The sequence below is a fragment of the Bombina bombina genome, chromosome 5 (assembly GCF_027579735.1).
Source record: "Bombina bombina isolate aBomBom1 chromosome 5, aBomBom1.pri, whole genome shotgun sequence".
NCBI lineage: Eukaryota > Metazoa > Chordata > Amphibia > Anura > Bombinatoridae > Bombina > Bombina bombina.
In genome coordinates, this window is record NC_069503.1 from 502,039,342 (window position 1) to 502,056,878 (window position 17,537).

The 17,537-nt window shown below is 37.7% G+C and overlaps 1 protein-coding gene across 1 annotated transcript in view; it reads left to right on the top strand.

Moving 5' to 3' along the window:
* The first annotated feature begins 4,053 nt into the window (after nt 1–4,053).
* EEPD1 (endonuclease/exonuclease/phosphatase family domain containing 1) overlaps nt 4,054–17,537 on the top strand; it is a 309,103-nt gene continuing 295,619 nt past the window's right edge. The window contains exon 1 of the mRNA XM_053714412.1: nt 4,054–5,326. Within this exon, the coding sequence (XP_053570387.1) occupies nt 4,461–5,326 (866 nt within the window). The 5' untranslated portion in view covers nt 4,054–4,460. The remainder of the gene's footprint in view (nt 5,327–17,537) is intronic.

Sequence of the window (17,537 nt, forward strand, 5' to 3'; positions counted from 1 at the left end):
ATGGTGACAATGTTAGCTTCTAGGAATTCGCTCTTAAAGTGGCCCTCTTCTTGCACCTGCTTTTATAGTTCATGTGCTGCCGGATTCACCAGCTCTGTACTGTTGTTCATTTACTGCAGATTTGGGGGTTACTGTTATTCTGTACATGATAGTTTAATGATGACTACAGTAGACATACTGTATTATTTAGCTACTGGGTTCTATTGCTTTATTGCAATACTTTAGATTCCAGTGTTGCTGTGAGTAGGGGTTACTAAATCTCCAATATATTTCATGTTTGATAAGTCCTGTCCAAGTTCCTTCGCTCCCTTCCTCTGTATCTCTCTCCCTCAGTTCCTCTGTCTTTCTCTCCCTAACTCCCTTCTTCTGTCTCGCCTTCCCTCCCTTCTTCTGCCTCTCCTTCCCTCCCTTCTTCTGTCTCTCCTTCCCTCCGTTCTTCTGTCTCTCCTTCCCTCCCTTCTTTTGTCTCTCCTTCCCTCCCTTCTTCTGTCTCTCCTTCCCTCCCTTCTTCTGTCTCTCCTTCCCTCCCTTCTTTTGTCTCTCCCTCCCTCCCTTCTTCTGTCTCTCCTTCCCTCCCTTCTTCTGTCTCTCCCTTCCTTCCTCTCTCCCTCCCTTCTTCTGTCTCTATCTCCCTCCCTTTTCTGTCTCTCCCTCCCTTCTTCTGTCTCTTCCTCCCTCCCGTGTTCTGTCTCTTTCTCTCTCCCTCCCTTCTTCTGTCTCTCTCTCCCTCCCTCCCTCCTTCTGTCTCTCTCTCCCTCCCTTCTTCTGTCTCTCTCTCCCTCCCTTCTTCTGTCTCTCCCTCCCTCCTTTCTTCTGTCTCTCCCTTCCTCACTTCTTCTGTCTCTCTTCCTCCCTCATTTGTTCTGTCTCTCTCTGACTCCCTCCCTTCATCTGTCTCTCTCTGCCTCCCTCCCTTCATCTGTCTCTCTCTCCCTCCCTTCTTCTGTCTCTCTCTCTCCCTCCCTTCTTCTGTCTCTCTCTCCCTTCTTCTGTCTCTCTCTCCCTCCCTTCTTCTGTCTCTCTCTTTCTCCCTCCCTTCTTCTGTCTCTCTCTCCCTCCCTCCCTTCTTCTGTCTCTCCCTCCCTCCCTTCTTCTGTCTCTCCCTCCCTTCTTCTGTCTCTCCCTTCCTCACTTCTTCTGTCTCTCTCCCTCCCTTGTTTCTTCTGTCTCTCTCTGCCTCCCTCCCGTCATCTGTCTGTCTCTCTCTCCCTCCCTCCCTTCTTGTCTCTCTCTCCCTTCTTCTGTCTCTCTCTCTCCGTCCCTCCCTTCTTCTGTCTCTCTCTCCCTCCCTCCTTTTGTCTCTCTCTCCCTCCCTTCTTCTGTCTCTCTCTCCCTCCCTCCCTTCTTCTGTCTCTCTCTCCCTTCTTCTGTCTCTCTCTCTCCGTCCCTCCCTTCTTCTGTCTCTCTCTCCCTCCCTTCTTCAGTCTCTCTCTTCCTCCCTCCTTCTGTCTCTCCCTCTCTCCCTTCTTCTGTCTCTCTCTCCCTCCCTCCCTTCTTCTGTCTCTCTCTCCCTTCTTCTGTCTCTCTCTCTCCGTCCCTCCCTTCTTCTGTCTCTCTCTCCCTCCCTTCTTCAGTCTCTCTCTTCCTCCCTCCTTCTGTCTCTCCCTCTCTCCCTTCTTCTGTCTCTCTCTCCCTCCCTCCTTCTGTCTCTCCCTCCCTTCTTCTGTCTGTCTCTTCCTCCCTCCCATTGTCTCTCCATCCCTCCCTCTGTCTCTCCCTTCCTCTGTCTCTCCCTCCCTCCAGCTCTGTACTGTTGTTCATTTATTGCAGATTTGGGGGTTACTGTTATACTGTACATGTTAGGTTAATGATGACTACAATAGACATACTATATATATATATATATATATATGCGTGTGTGTGTGTGAGTGACCAAAGTGAATGCAAGCCCTGGTGAACATCTAGTTAAAAAGACATTTTTTTATTTTATTTTTACACCCTGCCCAAAAAATATTATGTCTAAAAAAGGCTTTAAACCTATGGGGAGTAGCAGAATTTTGAGTGCCTAGGGCAGCACAAAACCTAAATACGCCACTGGGTTAGCGTGCGATAGGTGTTTTTTTCTTCTGCACTCTCCAGTGATTTCTATGGGAGAATATGTTAACAAGGTCGCAATATTTGGTTAGCGTGCATCGGGTTTCACATTTTCACATTTGCATTTAAGAACAAATGATTTTTAATTTATTCTAAAATTTGTTATTTTAAATAATTAAAATCAGATTTTCCAAAACAAAAAAAATACTTATCAATACTAATAGGGACAACCCTATATGTTTCTTGATCTAATGACTGAAGCTGCTTCTGCCAATATAAACTGTATTTGTATATGTCTCATGTTTCTAATCTCCTTTGAAAAAAAAAATCTGAAATAAAAAAGCAGCTTCTAATAGACTGTTTAAAAATTCCAGAGGTTTTACAGGCTAAGAATACTGAGATACTAATGTTGCTATAACACGGTCTGTTTCCTGCAACTGGTGCATTGTAACTCACCAGAAGTGACAGCAGGGGGAGCCTCACAGGAAAGTACAGTCATATGCACACAGGAGAGTCAATGAATACGAGATCAGCTGTATTGAAATAACAGATATACAGAACATGAAATCTAAAAGCAGACTCTTTTTGTTTTATATTCATGTAATAATGCACTTATACCATGTGTATTTGTACAGTCAAAGCAATACAATGCTGTGTACATGGATGGTATATATATAAAAAAAAGTTGCTAAAAAGACAGAAAATCAATGAAACAGAAGAGTGAGGCTGGATACTGAAAAAGAAATATAATACAGGAAACAGTGAGAGATGTATTACTGGAAACATTACTGGATTATAACAGATAAACAGTATTAAAAGGTAATGGGGCAAAATCAGCAAATGCCCTCCCCAGCTTTAACTTACATTCCATAAGACAATTCACTACACCTCACTTATTTAAAGGTAACCCTCTGAATAACACAGGAGCTAGTGGAGCTGAAAAGATAGAAGAAACTACTTTTAGTGAATTCGGGCCACTGAAAGATAAATATTAAAGTGACATTCCAGTCAAAATGTAAATGCACATAGATGAATTACATCTTTGAAAATAAATATATTTAAAAATATACTTGTATTGGCAAAAATGCTTCTAGTAAGTTACTACTGTTTTAGTGTTAACATTTTTCTCTACACGTGCATGTGACACATACAGATATTCTCAGTGCACCAGCATTTTAAATAATGCAGCTGCTCCGAGCATTACTGGGGCTTGTATCATGTCAGCAATTAACAAATTGAGTCACTATAGCTTGGTAAAAGCAACTTAGGCTCTTTGAGCAAGTGCTGTGTTTAAAATGCTGGTGCACGGTGCATACTTAAATACTCTTTTGAAACAGCTATAGCTTTTATTAGAAGCATTTTTGCTAATACATGTATTTTACAAAAATGCTTCTGTTCAAAACTGAAATGCATTTAAGTGGGTTCCAAATCTGGCTGGAATGTCCCTTTAAAGTTGATTCTGCTTCAGTGTACACAACAATTACATTATTTATCTAATTTCTTAAAATAAAAAAAATAAAATGAAAACATGTTGATATACTTTTCAATAAGAGCAGAACCCGTTGAAAGAAGTGAGAGCACATATTGGAAGGAAGAGAAATATATGAGACATATTCTCATATTCAAGTATTTAAAAGGGAAAGTATTCAGAGAGGACAGTGAGAAGTAGCAGATGGATGCATGGTATTGAAAGAACAAACTGAAAATAACATATCTGATGTAAATCTAACACTAGTGACAAATATAATTTCAGCAATAATTTGTGAGGGAGATGCATTTTAACGAGAGTAGAGAAATTAAAAGGAGAGAAACAAGGAGGAAGACTACACTGCATCAAATAAACGGAAGTAAGTAAGAAGGCAGAGGTTAAGCCAGAGAGAGCTTTAGAGGGCAGGGAGGGAGCTGCATTAGTGGAACTGGGAGGTCCCAGCATAGAAGGGGGAGCTGCAGGGAGGTGCCAGTAGTGAGGAGGTGTGGCTGTGTGTTCTGCTCATAGTTGTGTAGTAGCAGGGACTGAAACAGCCTGGGATAAGGGACACTGAGAAGCTAGGAGGAGTGCAGCCGTGCAGAGGCTGCTCTCTGGTCTTCACTGTGTAGGTCAGCTGCACTCTCTTTCCATCCGGATTGTGGATTTACAATTTAACCCTTTAAGACCCATCAATATTCAACCTGTTTGTAGCACCATCTGTCTGCTTTTCATATTGCTGCTATGTTTTGCTCGTGGATTTCTGTTAATCTGTTAAAAAGTATATTCTGCTGCTCACACAAGCAAAGCTCTACATAAACTGCTGCACGTAACATGCCATATTGATATATAATATTCTGCTGCGTACATCACAAACTGGAATATCGTTGACGTTTTCTGTTATTGTTGCTATTTTTATTAGCACTAGTTGCTGGAAGCTGTAGTAAAGTGAGGTTAGAAGATGGGGGGCAATTTGGGTTGCCACAGGTCCATTCCTAAGGACCCCTCGGACTTCTGCCAAAAGAATCGTAAGTTCAGCGCTGCTTGCAACTTCAGCAACATCCTGGTGAACCAAGAGAGGCTGAATATCAACACTGCCACCGAGGAGGAGCTGATGACTCTTCCTGGGGTGACCAGGCAGGTGGCACAGAATATAGTGGAATACAGGGAGTACATAGGGGGATTTAAGAAAGTGGAGGACTTGGCTTTAGTTAGTGGCGTTGGGGCTGCAAAGCTGGAACAGGTGAAGTTTGAGATCTGTGTGAGCAGTAAAAGTAGCTCAGCACAGCATTCTCCCAATTCTTTGAGGAAGGATGTGGATCATGCACACCATGGGCAGCACCTGTCTGCAGCCAGGGTCAACCTCAACACGGCCACTACTGCCCAGCTGATGAGCCTCAGAGGGGTAACAGAAGAGATGGCACAGGGTATTATACAGTACCGCAGCCAGAATGGGCCATTGAAGAGTGTTGAGGACTTAGTCAAAGTGGACTCTATTAGCCCCTCCTTCCTAGACAAAGTTAGGCATCAAGTCTATGTCCAGAGATCTCGCCCCCCATCCACCCACACCAATGGGGGTCTGCACTTTATGGCCAAGCCTCACCCTAGCCCAACCTCCTTAAGCCTTCAGAGTGAGGACTTGGACTTTCCACCTGGTGGACCCACTCAGCTGATCTCCACACGCCCCCCTGTGGAGGTCTTTGGAGGGGTGAGAGAGGGCAAACCCGTGCTTAGGGTGGCCACCTGGAATCTACAGAACTGCAGTTTGGATAAAGCCAACAACCCTGGTGTGAGGGAGGTGGTGTGCATGACTTTGTTAGAGAACAGGTGAGTTGCCCATCTTGTTTCTATGATTGTAGAATGCTCTTATGTGTAGTACTGTACATTAACTTTCTGTTATTGTATTCAGGCCACATACACTACAGCAGACATCTATGGAGCCTTATGGAAGATATTTGGTTCTTTTTGTTTTTGTAGAACATAATATTTTATTTAAAATAGTTATTTTATATGATAATTAGTTTTGTTATCTCTCCATCATTCCAAACACATTTGTAGACAAAAAAAAGTTATAATATTTAAGATGCAATTCAGAAAGGCCTCTTTGTTTTAGTTTACATATTTATTAATTATGATTTTCCCTTATATAGGTTTCACATTAGATATATTTGGTGCAGTAACTATTGTGTAAATTTATTTTTGTTTCTTCTTATTTATTATTTTACAATGTTATGTTAGTAAGTTATAAGATAGGGTAACTAAATAATCTGGAATGGCTTTAAATAGACTATAGAATAATTGTTATGCTGCTCATGATGTACAACCAAATCTCCTATACTGTAGCTCATCACGTTCAGTCAGTGTGATGTATGCCTTAGCCCTCTTCACTGGGATGATGATATGGTACTCAGCAATTTCATGGGTGATTGCATCCCTTCAGCGGTCCCTGAGCCAGTCTCAAGATGTGAAAGATGCTTTGCAGTGTAATACACTGCATTGTGTTGGGAGGAGTTTCAAGAAATAACCAATGACTTCACTGTGAGGAACTTAAATGTTTTCAGTGATAAGGACACAGAATGAGTTTTGCACAGTAACTATCATTTTCACAAGTTTGCAGTGAAGATCCTTCTAACACAGTAGCTAATATTGACTAGTACAGGTTTTATCATTGGTTTGGATCTGCTGTAAATTACATTATCTATATTAATCCAGGGATTCAATAAATCCAAGGCGCCATGAAACTGGCTGCTAGAATTTTATTTTCTATTTTTTTTTTTAATATTCTCTGTTTATCTATTTGCAGACACTGTTGTTGTGTACCTAAAACGTGTTTGATTTTCTCTTCAATAATCTTCCTGATTCCTAAAATTTAAATACATATTTTCTTGGTGAGCCAAGAAAAAGTTACAGATAAAAAAACAAAACTTTTTTTTATGGTTAGAACATTTTACCATGACTGGGTCAAGAAAGAGATATTACATTACAGTTAAAGGAATAGGAAACCCACATTTTTTCTTTCATGATTCAGATAGAGCATGCAATCTTAAGCAATATTCTAATTTACTCCTATTATCAATTTTTTTTCGTTCTATTGGTATTCTTTGTTGAATGAGCAGCAATGTACTGCTGGTTGCTGACTAAACACATGGGTGAGCCAATGAGAATCAGTATTTATATGCAGCAACCAATCAGCAGCTAGAATCTAGGTTCTTGAGCTTTCCTAGATAAACCTTTCAGCAAAGGAGAACAAGAGAAGGAAGCAAATTAAATAATTGAAGTAAATTAAAAAGTTGTTTAAAATTGTATTCTACCTGAGTCTTGAAAGAAAAATTTTGGGTTTCATGTCCCTTTAAAGTAAATGTAAATTTTGATGCTAACGTGTCCGGTTTTTAAAAATTAGATTAAAAACAGCGGCACTTTAATTAATCAAAATTTACATTTCACTCCTGTTGTGGAAAAAAAAACTTACCTTTTAATCTTGACACTGGCTCCATCTTCTTCCGGTCGTCGCAAGCCATTTCTGATGTCAGAAATAATGGATAGGTCATCCTCCAATTACGGCTTCCCCCCCGGGGGAATCAGTGTCTGATTCAATGCCGTGATTGGAGGAAGCCGGATTCCTCATTTTAGACCCAGGAAGAGGCTTTGCGATGGGTGGAGGAAGCTGGAGCTGCTGTCAAGATTAAAAGGTAAGTGAAATGGAAATTTTGATGAATTAAATATTGATGAATTAAAGTGCCCCTGTTATTAATCGATTTTTTTAAAACCGGGCACTTTAGCATCAAAATTTACATTCACTTTAATATCTATGTCTTGTTTTTTGTGTATTAAAGATAATCACAGCTATATAACATATTTACCTTTTATTCTTTCTGTCCTGGAAGTACATGTTTAATGTGATTTAAGCTCAGAAGAAACAAAGAACACTATTTTACAACCTGGGAAAATTATTATCTAAGAATTTGTGAGAAAAAAAGGTAACTTTTTAATAAGTAATAGAGGCCAAGAGTTTTAAGAAATGTGTATAATTTTTACACTAATTCTAATAAGGTACAAAATGGTGTAATGCAGTAGTATATGAAATACAAATTAAAAGGACATCCTGATGCAAAAAAATGACATGTTCTAACAATTTAGAATATGTCATTGCTAGAATGTTCCTTTTAAAAGTATTCTAACTATAACAATACTTACAAAACTAGCCTTTAAAACTTGTTAAATGTTATCACCTAACTTCATACAGTTGCATGAAGCCAGCAGTCACTGTCTTATCAGGCTAAAATGCTTGCAACTCTGAAGCAGGACTTTACCTTTGCAGGGTTAGCAAATATCTAGGGTCACTAAGACAAAATTACTTTATAATTTCCACTTCATACATATATAGTCTATGTATATATGTGTGTGTCTGTGTTTCTATAGACAATAGGGTTTAAAATTACACTACCAGAATCTGATTTTATTTCAGTATTTCTGAAAAATGTATCTGGCAAAATATACATTATTTCTCAATCAAAAAAACACACAATTTCAATTAAAGCGAAGGTCAATTTTCATGTGAAAGTGCCCGTTTTTTAAAAAAACTATTAAAAATAGGGGCACTTTAATTCATGAAAATTGGCATTGCGCCGGATTTTAAAAATACCTTTTTTCTTCTGAAATGCTGGATCGCCGTTCTGAAACAATGCCCCCGCCTGCTTCTTCCTGGTTAACTTACCCAGCAATGACGAAACTGGCTTCCTCCAATAACGGCGTTGCCTCAGGCAATGATTCCCCGGGGGGGGGAAACCGTGATTGGAGGATGCTGGAATCGTCATTGCTGACGTATAAAGAAGCTTGCGACGGGCTGGTGAAGCGCTGGAGTGGCTTCAAGAAGAAAAGGTAAGTATTTTAACAAAATGGGTGAAATGTTAACTTTCATAAATTAAAGTATTCCTGTTTTTAATAGTATTTTTAAAAAAACGGGCACTCATTCTTGAAAGTTTACCTGCACTTTAAAGGTAAAAGTATGTTTAGTACAAACTGAAAAAAATATCAATATTTTGTATTGACTAAATTAGCTTTAATGACTGCTTAAAGTGATGGTAAATCCTAGCATTTGTGAAACGATAGGATTTACCAGTGGAACAAATAAAGGGGACTTTCAGTTATAAAGTATAAAATAATTTATGTTGAAAGTTCCTTTATTTGTTTGAAGATGGAAACGTCACCTCACAGCAAAATAGCGTTCTGCCTTGGGCTGCCTGAGGAATTTTCAGCATGAAGTATTTTATAATTTGTGTCTGAAAGTCCCCTTTATTTGTTCCATTGGTAAATCCTAGCGTTTCACAAACGCTAGGATTTACCATCACTTTAAGCTTATCCTGACATTTAGTCAAAGTTTTTATTTTTATTTTAATAAAAGTAGATTATTCCTGCACTTATTTAGAGTATCCCAGTGTCACAGTGTGTCCTGCCTTTTTATTTTTATTCCCAAAGATGTTCCATAGGGTTAAGGTCCAGTGATTGTGGGGCAAAAGCCATGTAAATGAACACTTCTTGCTTTTCTTTTGATACGCTTGTCACATCTTTGACTTGTGTTTAGGATCATTGTCCTGCTGTAAATTGAATCCTCTACCTTACTGGATGGTGATGGTTCTGCAGTATAGAGCGGTACCTCTCTTTGGTCAAGGTGTATTTTATCTTGTGCAAGTTACCAACTCTAGAATAAGCAAAGCATCTCACACCTGAATATTTACTGCACAACATTTAATTTTAAGTTTTGATTAATCATAAAACAGGATGGTTTGCCAGGTTTTCACTGTGCATGTACTGTATTGTTTGGCCTCTTATCTCACATGAATGCAACACTTTGCCATTTGTCTTTTGAATGTGCTTTTGCTTACTGGTTTAGGACATATCTGGTTCAGTTGGGCTCTTGGGCATGGATGCAGATGCTGTTTTGTTCTGTAAAGATGTTAACTTGTTATACTGGTCTTCTAATAGGGTCACTTTAGGTGTGCCTGATCTTGCTCTGGATAAAAATAGTTTGGTTTCAGAAAATCTCTTCCATGTGCTCTGTAACCCCCACTTCAACATAGTTGAAATTTAGTGCTTGGAAAGTTTTCAGTACTCAGCTTCTTTTATCAGGTGATAGATAGATAGATAGATAGAAGGGAACCTGGGGAAATGTTGTTCTTACAAGTCAGTTCAAAGCTGAGATGGTTATAAAGGAATGTAAACACTATGGGGATAAACAAACAATTAATTTATTAGACTTGCATACCTCCCAACATTTCAAAATTCAAAAGAGGGAACCCCCAGCCCCCCACAGCACTTGCCTGCAATCCTATTTGCTGTCTACACATGATTATTACACTGGATATTTCTGTTTCTGATGAACTAGTCTCAGTATAAATTGAAGAAGCATATGTTCTGTTTTTCTCTGTAAAACAATTTACTTGTTTACCTAAGAACAATGGCATGACAAGGTACAATGGCCAATAACACCAAATATAGTTTTGCTATTTCTTCTCAGGATGACATTTTAAAAAGTTAGTTCAGGAGCAAAGTTGTCAATCGTATTAAATTTGACTTGATCCAAGGTCAAGGGTCAGCACCTTACTGGTCTCATGGGTTCAGAGGTTACACTGTAAGCAGAGAACAACTTCCTTTTTAGTTTGAAATTATAATCATCTGCTAAACCTGGCAAGTATTTTTAAGAGTGATTTTTGTGTTACATATTTCATATAACTTATTTCTTACTTTATGTTGAGTTCCGTTTATATATATTTTTTTCCTTTTCCACCAATGTTGTAATCAGTACAGTTTGTAATTTAAAACACGCAACCTACATGTGACCTGCAACAGAACTCTTAAATCCAGTTCAGTAATTCAAGTAGGTCAGTAGAGTCGCAGCAGGCTAATATTTCCGTAGATTAATGTGTCTTTTTGTGAAGTGGCAACTCATTTAACAGTAAATAACTGTTGTTTCAATGTAATATATTGTTAAATTCAATCATCTGCTTTATTAGAGACATTCAAGTAGAACATGCAATTTTTTAAATGTTTTTTTTTTAAATCAAATGTCAAATTGTTTATATGCACACTTTGAGGCACCAGCTCATAATAAGCATGTTCAAGACTTCACAGTGTATATGTATATCAGTCTGTGACCTGGGTGAACAGTAGGCTGGACTGGTGGAGCTGGAGGTTGGGCTGGGCATAGTGGTGGTGTGAATATGAGGAATGATTACAGGTATGGGGGGGGCGGGCACATGATGGAGCCAGTCTTGGTTTCACCGACTTGCACACAGATTAACAAAAAACAATTCAATCAAATGATCTTATGATTATGTTTTAGTTTAAAATTTGACAGTGGATATAGCCCCTTAACTGCCAGAATAAAGTAAAATCCTTTTTATGGAGATAAAAAAAATATTTTGTTATACATATGGAGATTTACATCCGTGTTTTTTAACCTTTGCGTAGAAAATACCTATACAGGCATACATTTTTGCCACAACTAGCACATAAATATTATTAGGTTAAAACAAATACGAGGTAATTGTGCCCACATAAATATTAATAGGTTAAAACAAATATGAGGTAATTGTGCATAACTCATAAGAATATATAGGAACCAGAAATACTTTTCGGTGACAGATGGTGGATATATATGTAGATATATGAAGAATAGCCTACAAATTTAGGAGCCAGGGGTAAAATTATAGGAGCCTGTGACTCCTAGGCTTCTGAGTTTGTTGAGCCCTGTTTCACAGTATCAGTAGATTTTGACTGACTTGTAGTTAAAGGGACAGTCAACACCAAAATTGAATTTATTGTTTAAAAAGATAGATAATGCTGTTACTACCCAGTCCCCAGCTTTGCACAACCAACATTGATATATTAAAGTGCCAAAAAACAGGTTGATATCTGTGCATATCCTAGGGGGAAGTTAGAGCTTTACATTTTGGAAACTTAAAGGAAAGGGTTAATGGCGAGGCACTGCAGTATAAATTTGCAGGTAAAGTAATTAAAGTACTTATTATTATTACTATTATCGGTTATTTGTATAGCGCCAACAGATTCCGCAGCGCTATAAACATAGGCAGAATACAAGGAAACATTTATAGGGATCAGACGGGTAGAGGGCCCTGCCAAGAGTTGCACTGTTGTAGTCAGCTCTAAAGAAGGTGATCTACAAACAGCTGGACTCTTAGGCTTACATGCTAAGGGGGTTCAAGGGAATAGCAATGGAGGAGAGGAACTGGTATAAAGAAAGGTTAATGTAGGTTGTATGCATCCCTGAACAGTAGAGTCTTTAAGGAGCGCTTGAAGCTTTCAAAACTAGGGGAGAGTCTTGCAGAGCAAGGCAGAAAGTTCCACAAGATGGGAGCCAGTCTGGAGAAGTCCTGTAAACGGGAGTGTGAGGAGGTAACAAGAGAGAAGGGGAGAGTAGGAGGTCATGAGCAGAGCGAAGGGGACAGGAGGGAGAGTATCTGGAGACAAGGTCTGAGATATGGGGGGAGCAGTGCAGTTGAGGGCTTTGTATATCAGAGTGAGAATTTTGTGTTTAATCCTGGAGGCAAGAGGAAGCCAGTCAAGGGATTGGCAGAGAGGTGCAGCAGATGAAGAGCGATGTGTTATGAAGATGAGCCTGGCAGAGGCATTCATTATGGATTGTAAAGGAGCTAGGCGGCAGCTGTGGAGACCAGAGAGGACAGAGTTACAGTAATCAAGGCGGGAAAGGATGAGAGAATGGATTAAAATCTTAGTTGTGTCTTGTGTAAGGAAATGTCTAATTTTATAGATGTTTTTAAGGTGGAAGTGGCAGGATTTAGCCAAGTACTGAATGTGAGGAGTGAAAGAAAGATCTGAGTCAAATGTGACCCCAAGACATCAGGCATGCGGGGTAGGGGAATTGATGGAGTTGTCAACAGTTATAGAGAGATTGGGGTGGAGATTTTGGAAGAAGGGGGAAATAAGGAGCTCAGTTTTGGAGAGATTTAGCTTGAGGTAGTGAGAGGATATCCAGGAAGATATGTGAGAAAGACAGTTAGTGACACGGGTTAGCAAGGAAGGAGATAGGTTTGGTGCAGGGAAGTAGATTTGGGTGTCGTCGGCATACAAATGATATTGGAAACCATGGTACTTTATTAGGGAAAATAGTGATGACGTGTAGATTGAGAAGGGGACAGAGCCTTGCGGTACCCCAACAGAAAGTGGTGACGGGGTAGTGGTGTCTCTATCCCAACTTGTTTTATGTCCCTGTAATATACTTTATAACATTTAAACCTCTAAATTTCTGCCTGTTTCTAAGCCACTACAGACAGCCTCTTATCACATGCTTTGTTATTAGCTTTTCACAACAGGAGACTGCTAGTTCATGAGGGCCATATAGATAACATTGTGCTCACGCTTGCTGAGTTATTTAAGAGTCAGCACAACACAGCACTAATTGGCTAAAATGCAAGTTTAATAGATAATAACTAAATAGTCATGTGATCAGGGGGCTGTCAGAAGCTGCTTAGATACAATGTAATCACAGAGGTAAAAAGTATATTAATATAACTGTGTTGTTTATGCAAAACTGGAGAATGGGTAATAAAGGGATTAATTATATTTTAAAACAATGAAAATGCTGGTGTAGACTGTCCCTTTCAAGTCTTCAAAAGGAATACATCAAAAAGTATTTTTATTCAGCACAGTAACAGCAAGTATTTTTTTTAAAAAACAGTATTGCATTTTAAAATACAAATAGTCCTTATTTTACAATTTAGTTTACAGCAGTGTTTCTCAACTCCAGTCTTCACTTAACAGTCCAGAGTTTCATTATATCTTAACTAGAGCACAGGTGAAATAATCATCTAAAGGGTGAGAGCAGGTTAGTAGCCATGGTTACTGATCAGCTGATTATTTCACCTGTGCTCTAGTTAAGATATAATGAATATCTGGCCTGTTAAGGGTCCTGAGGACTGGAGTTGATAAACACTGGTTTACACCAATTCACAGTAACAACCATCATAGCACTGTCAGCATATACTGAAAGTGGAACAAAAGAAAATCAAATTTTGCACTGTATTTGTGAACTCTTTTGGAAAGGATAATTTACCAACAATATATAATTATCTGAAACTGTGTGAGACTGCTAACATTTTTGCATAGGGGTTTATGAAACTTTGATCTTAAAGAGACAGAATTCTAAAGAATTTTAGACAACTATTTTTTATATTTTACATTTATTTACAGAGTGCAAATTTATATTACTAAAAGTTTAAGATTTTATCAAAAAAAGATTTTATCTTCATCGTATTTATTTCATACCTTTTTAAAGGGATATGAAGGTCAAATATTTATATTTAATCATTCTCCAGGTCAATATAAATAGAAAAATATGCTCAAATATCTTCCATTTTTGTATATATAAGCAGATCTAGTATATATCTGTCAAAATTATGCTGCTTTACAAACCCAGCATGGGACTAACTTACATTGTTCAATCACGGTCTACAACCTGGGTTCTCTCTTTGGGGAGGGGGCACGTACCGATGCATGTGCTATTGAATATGTTTGTCCGGCGCATGTGCAGAGTTTTCAGACCAAAGCTCATCTGCTTCTGTTATGTGATATCATAGGCTTGTTATTGTGTGATACGGCACAGACATTTAGGGGGGATACTCCATTGGAGTTATGCGCAAGTGTTAAATAACGGCCCTAAAATGGGAAAAAAACTAACATTTTAAAAGGAAGGCCATTCAATTAGGTTTAACCACAAAGCACATGAAATCGTGAGCGCCCAGGCACCTTATTAATATTTAAAATCAAAGCACTGCGATTGGCTTGTATATTTACTTGAAGACACAACCAATTTTGGGGCAGGCATAGTTGATGTCATCAGCTAAAATAAAAAATACATTTTAACATAGAAGTCCTATTTAATGAGAATAGCAAACTTTCTGATGCTATGTTTTTCAAATACTTGATTTTGCAAACTTTTTATGTCAATTTTGAGAGGGACCCAGGCTCTTTGACTTCCCCTTGACTTACATTATATAAAAGGGTTTGTCATTTTTAGATTTATTTTTTTACAACAATTCCTTAAGAAACAGGACCCCAGCATAAACCAAGGGCTATGCTTACCCTCTTTTAGATGAAACAAGAAATATTGTACCTCCTAGCCCTATTTAAAGGGATACTGAACCCAATTTTTTTTCTTTCATGATTCAGATAGAGCATGCAATTTTAAGCAACTTTCCAATTTACTCCTATTATCAATGTTTCTTCATTCTCTTGGTATTTGTATGTGAAAAAGCAGTAATGTAAGCATAGGAGCCGGCCCTACATTTAGCCACCAATCAGCAAGAACTACCCAGGTGATGAACCAAAGATGGGCCGGCTCATAAACTTTACATTCCTGCTTCCAAGAGAACAAAGAAAAAAATAGGAGTAAATTTTAAAAAGTTGCTTAAAATTGCACGTTATTTCAATCATGAAAGAAAAAAAATTGGGGTTCAGTATCCCTTTAACTGCTATATACTACAGATAAAATTAAATACTGTTACGTAAAAAGGGATCTGAAAGTCAAAATTAAACGTTCTTGGATTAGTCAGACCATGCAAAAAAATTTTTAGCATGCAATTTTAAGACATTCATGTTTACTTCTTTTATCAATTGTTATCAGTTCTCTTAGTATTTTTTGTTGAAAAACATACATATGTAGGCTGAGAAGAAAGGTGATAATGGTAGCTGTTTATTGGTGGCTATGGTGGCTGACTTTAACTATGTTTTTAACCCATTTTCATCTGTTAAACACATAGATATATTAAATCAATAGTGCTATAATGGAATGCTGCAACACATTTAAACAATATTTTATTGCCCTTTTATGTCCCATCAATAAATGCAAAACATCCCATATACTGTAATCTGGAAGCTGAACATTTCCTTGATCTTTTGCAACCATCAGCATTGCAGTATTGTGAACATATCATAATAGCAAGAGGCTGCGGCTAGGAGAATCACTGAATGGTACTTTTTTTCTCTCCTGCTTGGAATCTGTGGAATCAGAACACAGAACAATGGTCAGCCTTGTTTGTATGCAGAGGAGAAGGAAAGCTTTCAGGAATGGACAAGGCGACATCTAACTGTTAAGAACAGTGGTTATACATTTTGGTAGATCTTACTTAGAAGCCTCATGCAGACCTAATTAAACTCCATGGTGGAATTCATAACTAGAAACTAAGTGATTAATGCCTTATCTACTAAAGTAACTCAGAAATGGAAGACAAGTGTAATGTACAATTTATTTCTGTAGCCCTGATAAATTACACAGTAGAATAAAATGTAAGGATAAAAGGATCCATACATTTTTATATGAAATAAACTAAATGGATTCCCTCTTCAGAAGGATTTAAAACTTAGGCATTTATTTTCATGTTTGAGTACTTTAACCATGGAATAATTTCTGTAGTTTTAATTTTGACAGCTATTAAAAAAATACATTTGGACATGAATGATTTTTCCTATATGTGTTATATATAAAAAATCCAATTTTTTTTATGCACATAGACTATAGGAAATTTCAAACCCTAGCTACTAGTAGTGGATTGCTGCTCCGAATCCTACTCTTCAACAAAGGATACCAAGAGATTAAAACAAATTCGATAACATAAGTAAACTGGAAATTTGTTTAAAATTATCTGCATGCAATTTCAATTTTGAGTTTACTATCAATGTTTAAAATGCTGGCTGGGAACTAGCTGTTGATTGGAGGCTACATAAGTATGCCTCTTATTATTGGCTCACTTGATATTTACAGCTAGGTTACAGTAGTGTATTGATGCTTCTGAGCCTACCTAGGTTTACTCTTTAACAATGGATACCAAAGGAACAAAGCAAAATTGATAATAGTAAGTAAAAAATTTTTTAATTTGGTTATTATATATCTATATAGGAATCATGGGAATTGCAAAGGCAAAAATAGAATGAAACAGAAAGAAAGGGAGCCTCCTAGTGTAGCCAGTAATATATTGAGATAGATAGATAGAATGAGATATCAATTTTATACTCACATATAATAAAGGCAAAGATAATGCCTAGGTAAGCAGTCTGGAAACTTAACAGTGTCCCAATTGACTGTGCATCAAATTGCAATGGCAGCTCCTCTTAGTAGATTTCCAAAACCATCTGAAAGAGTAGAGAGATATACAGAGGGCGACTCCTAGTGCAGATTAGTAAGCAAAGTGTAAACCCACCAGCTTAACCCTTCAGAGAGATACTCACAGAGTATAAAGCACACTGTAGTGCTAATGCAGCAAGCTGGTTATATTACAGTGGCCCAGCGCACATACCACTCCGGTGTAGAATGGTCCAAGGTGTTTAAAATTCTCAAATGAAAAAATAGGAGACTCCAGAAGTATAAAAACACTTTATATATAAAAATATAACAGTTTACATTAAAATATCAGTAATTACGCTACGCGTTTCTCAGAGCTGACCACTCTGTTTCCTCAGGCAAGTAATACTGATCTGTAGCTGAAGTCTCCTATTTGTATCCCCTCAAATCAATTAAAACATCGGTCACACCCAGTTTTAACAATTACTTATGCAAATGTTACTATGGGTACTTTCACAGAGAATGATTTGTCTTAGTAGAGAAAATATATAGCACATTTTGTGCACAGATCTACTATAAAATTTTTTAGCCAGAATTCAAACAGGTGTGTGACAGTTAATACAATGTATCTAATGAACTTTTTCAAAAAACAGATACATATACAAGGTCTACGAATGACATTTTCACAGGAAAAAAGGTACAACACCAATATAGTTAGTTCATAACTTTTGAACAATCGCTTTTTTTGAGTAGAAATAAACTACTTATTTATTTATCATGCAATTGATGGTTTATTTACTTTCAAAGGATTTATTTCTTATTTATAATACGAAGTTTCGTTAGTTTATTAGAAGCACATAACTACTTTCATAATGCCATGTATGTGAATGTTAGCTTGTGGGCGTGTATCATTAACTCATCCCATATTACCATATGTATGGGTGA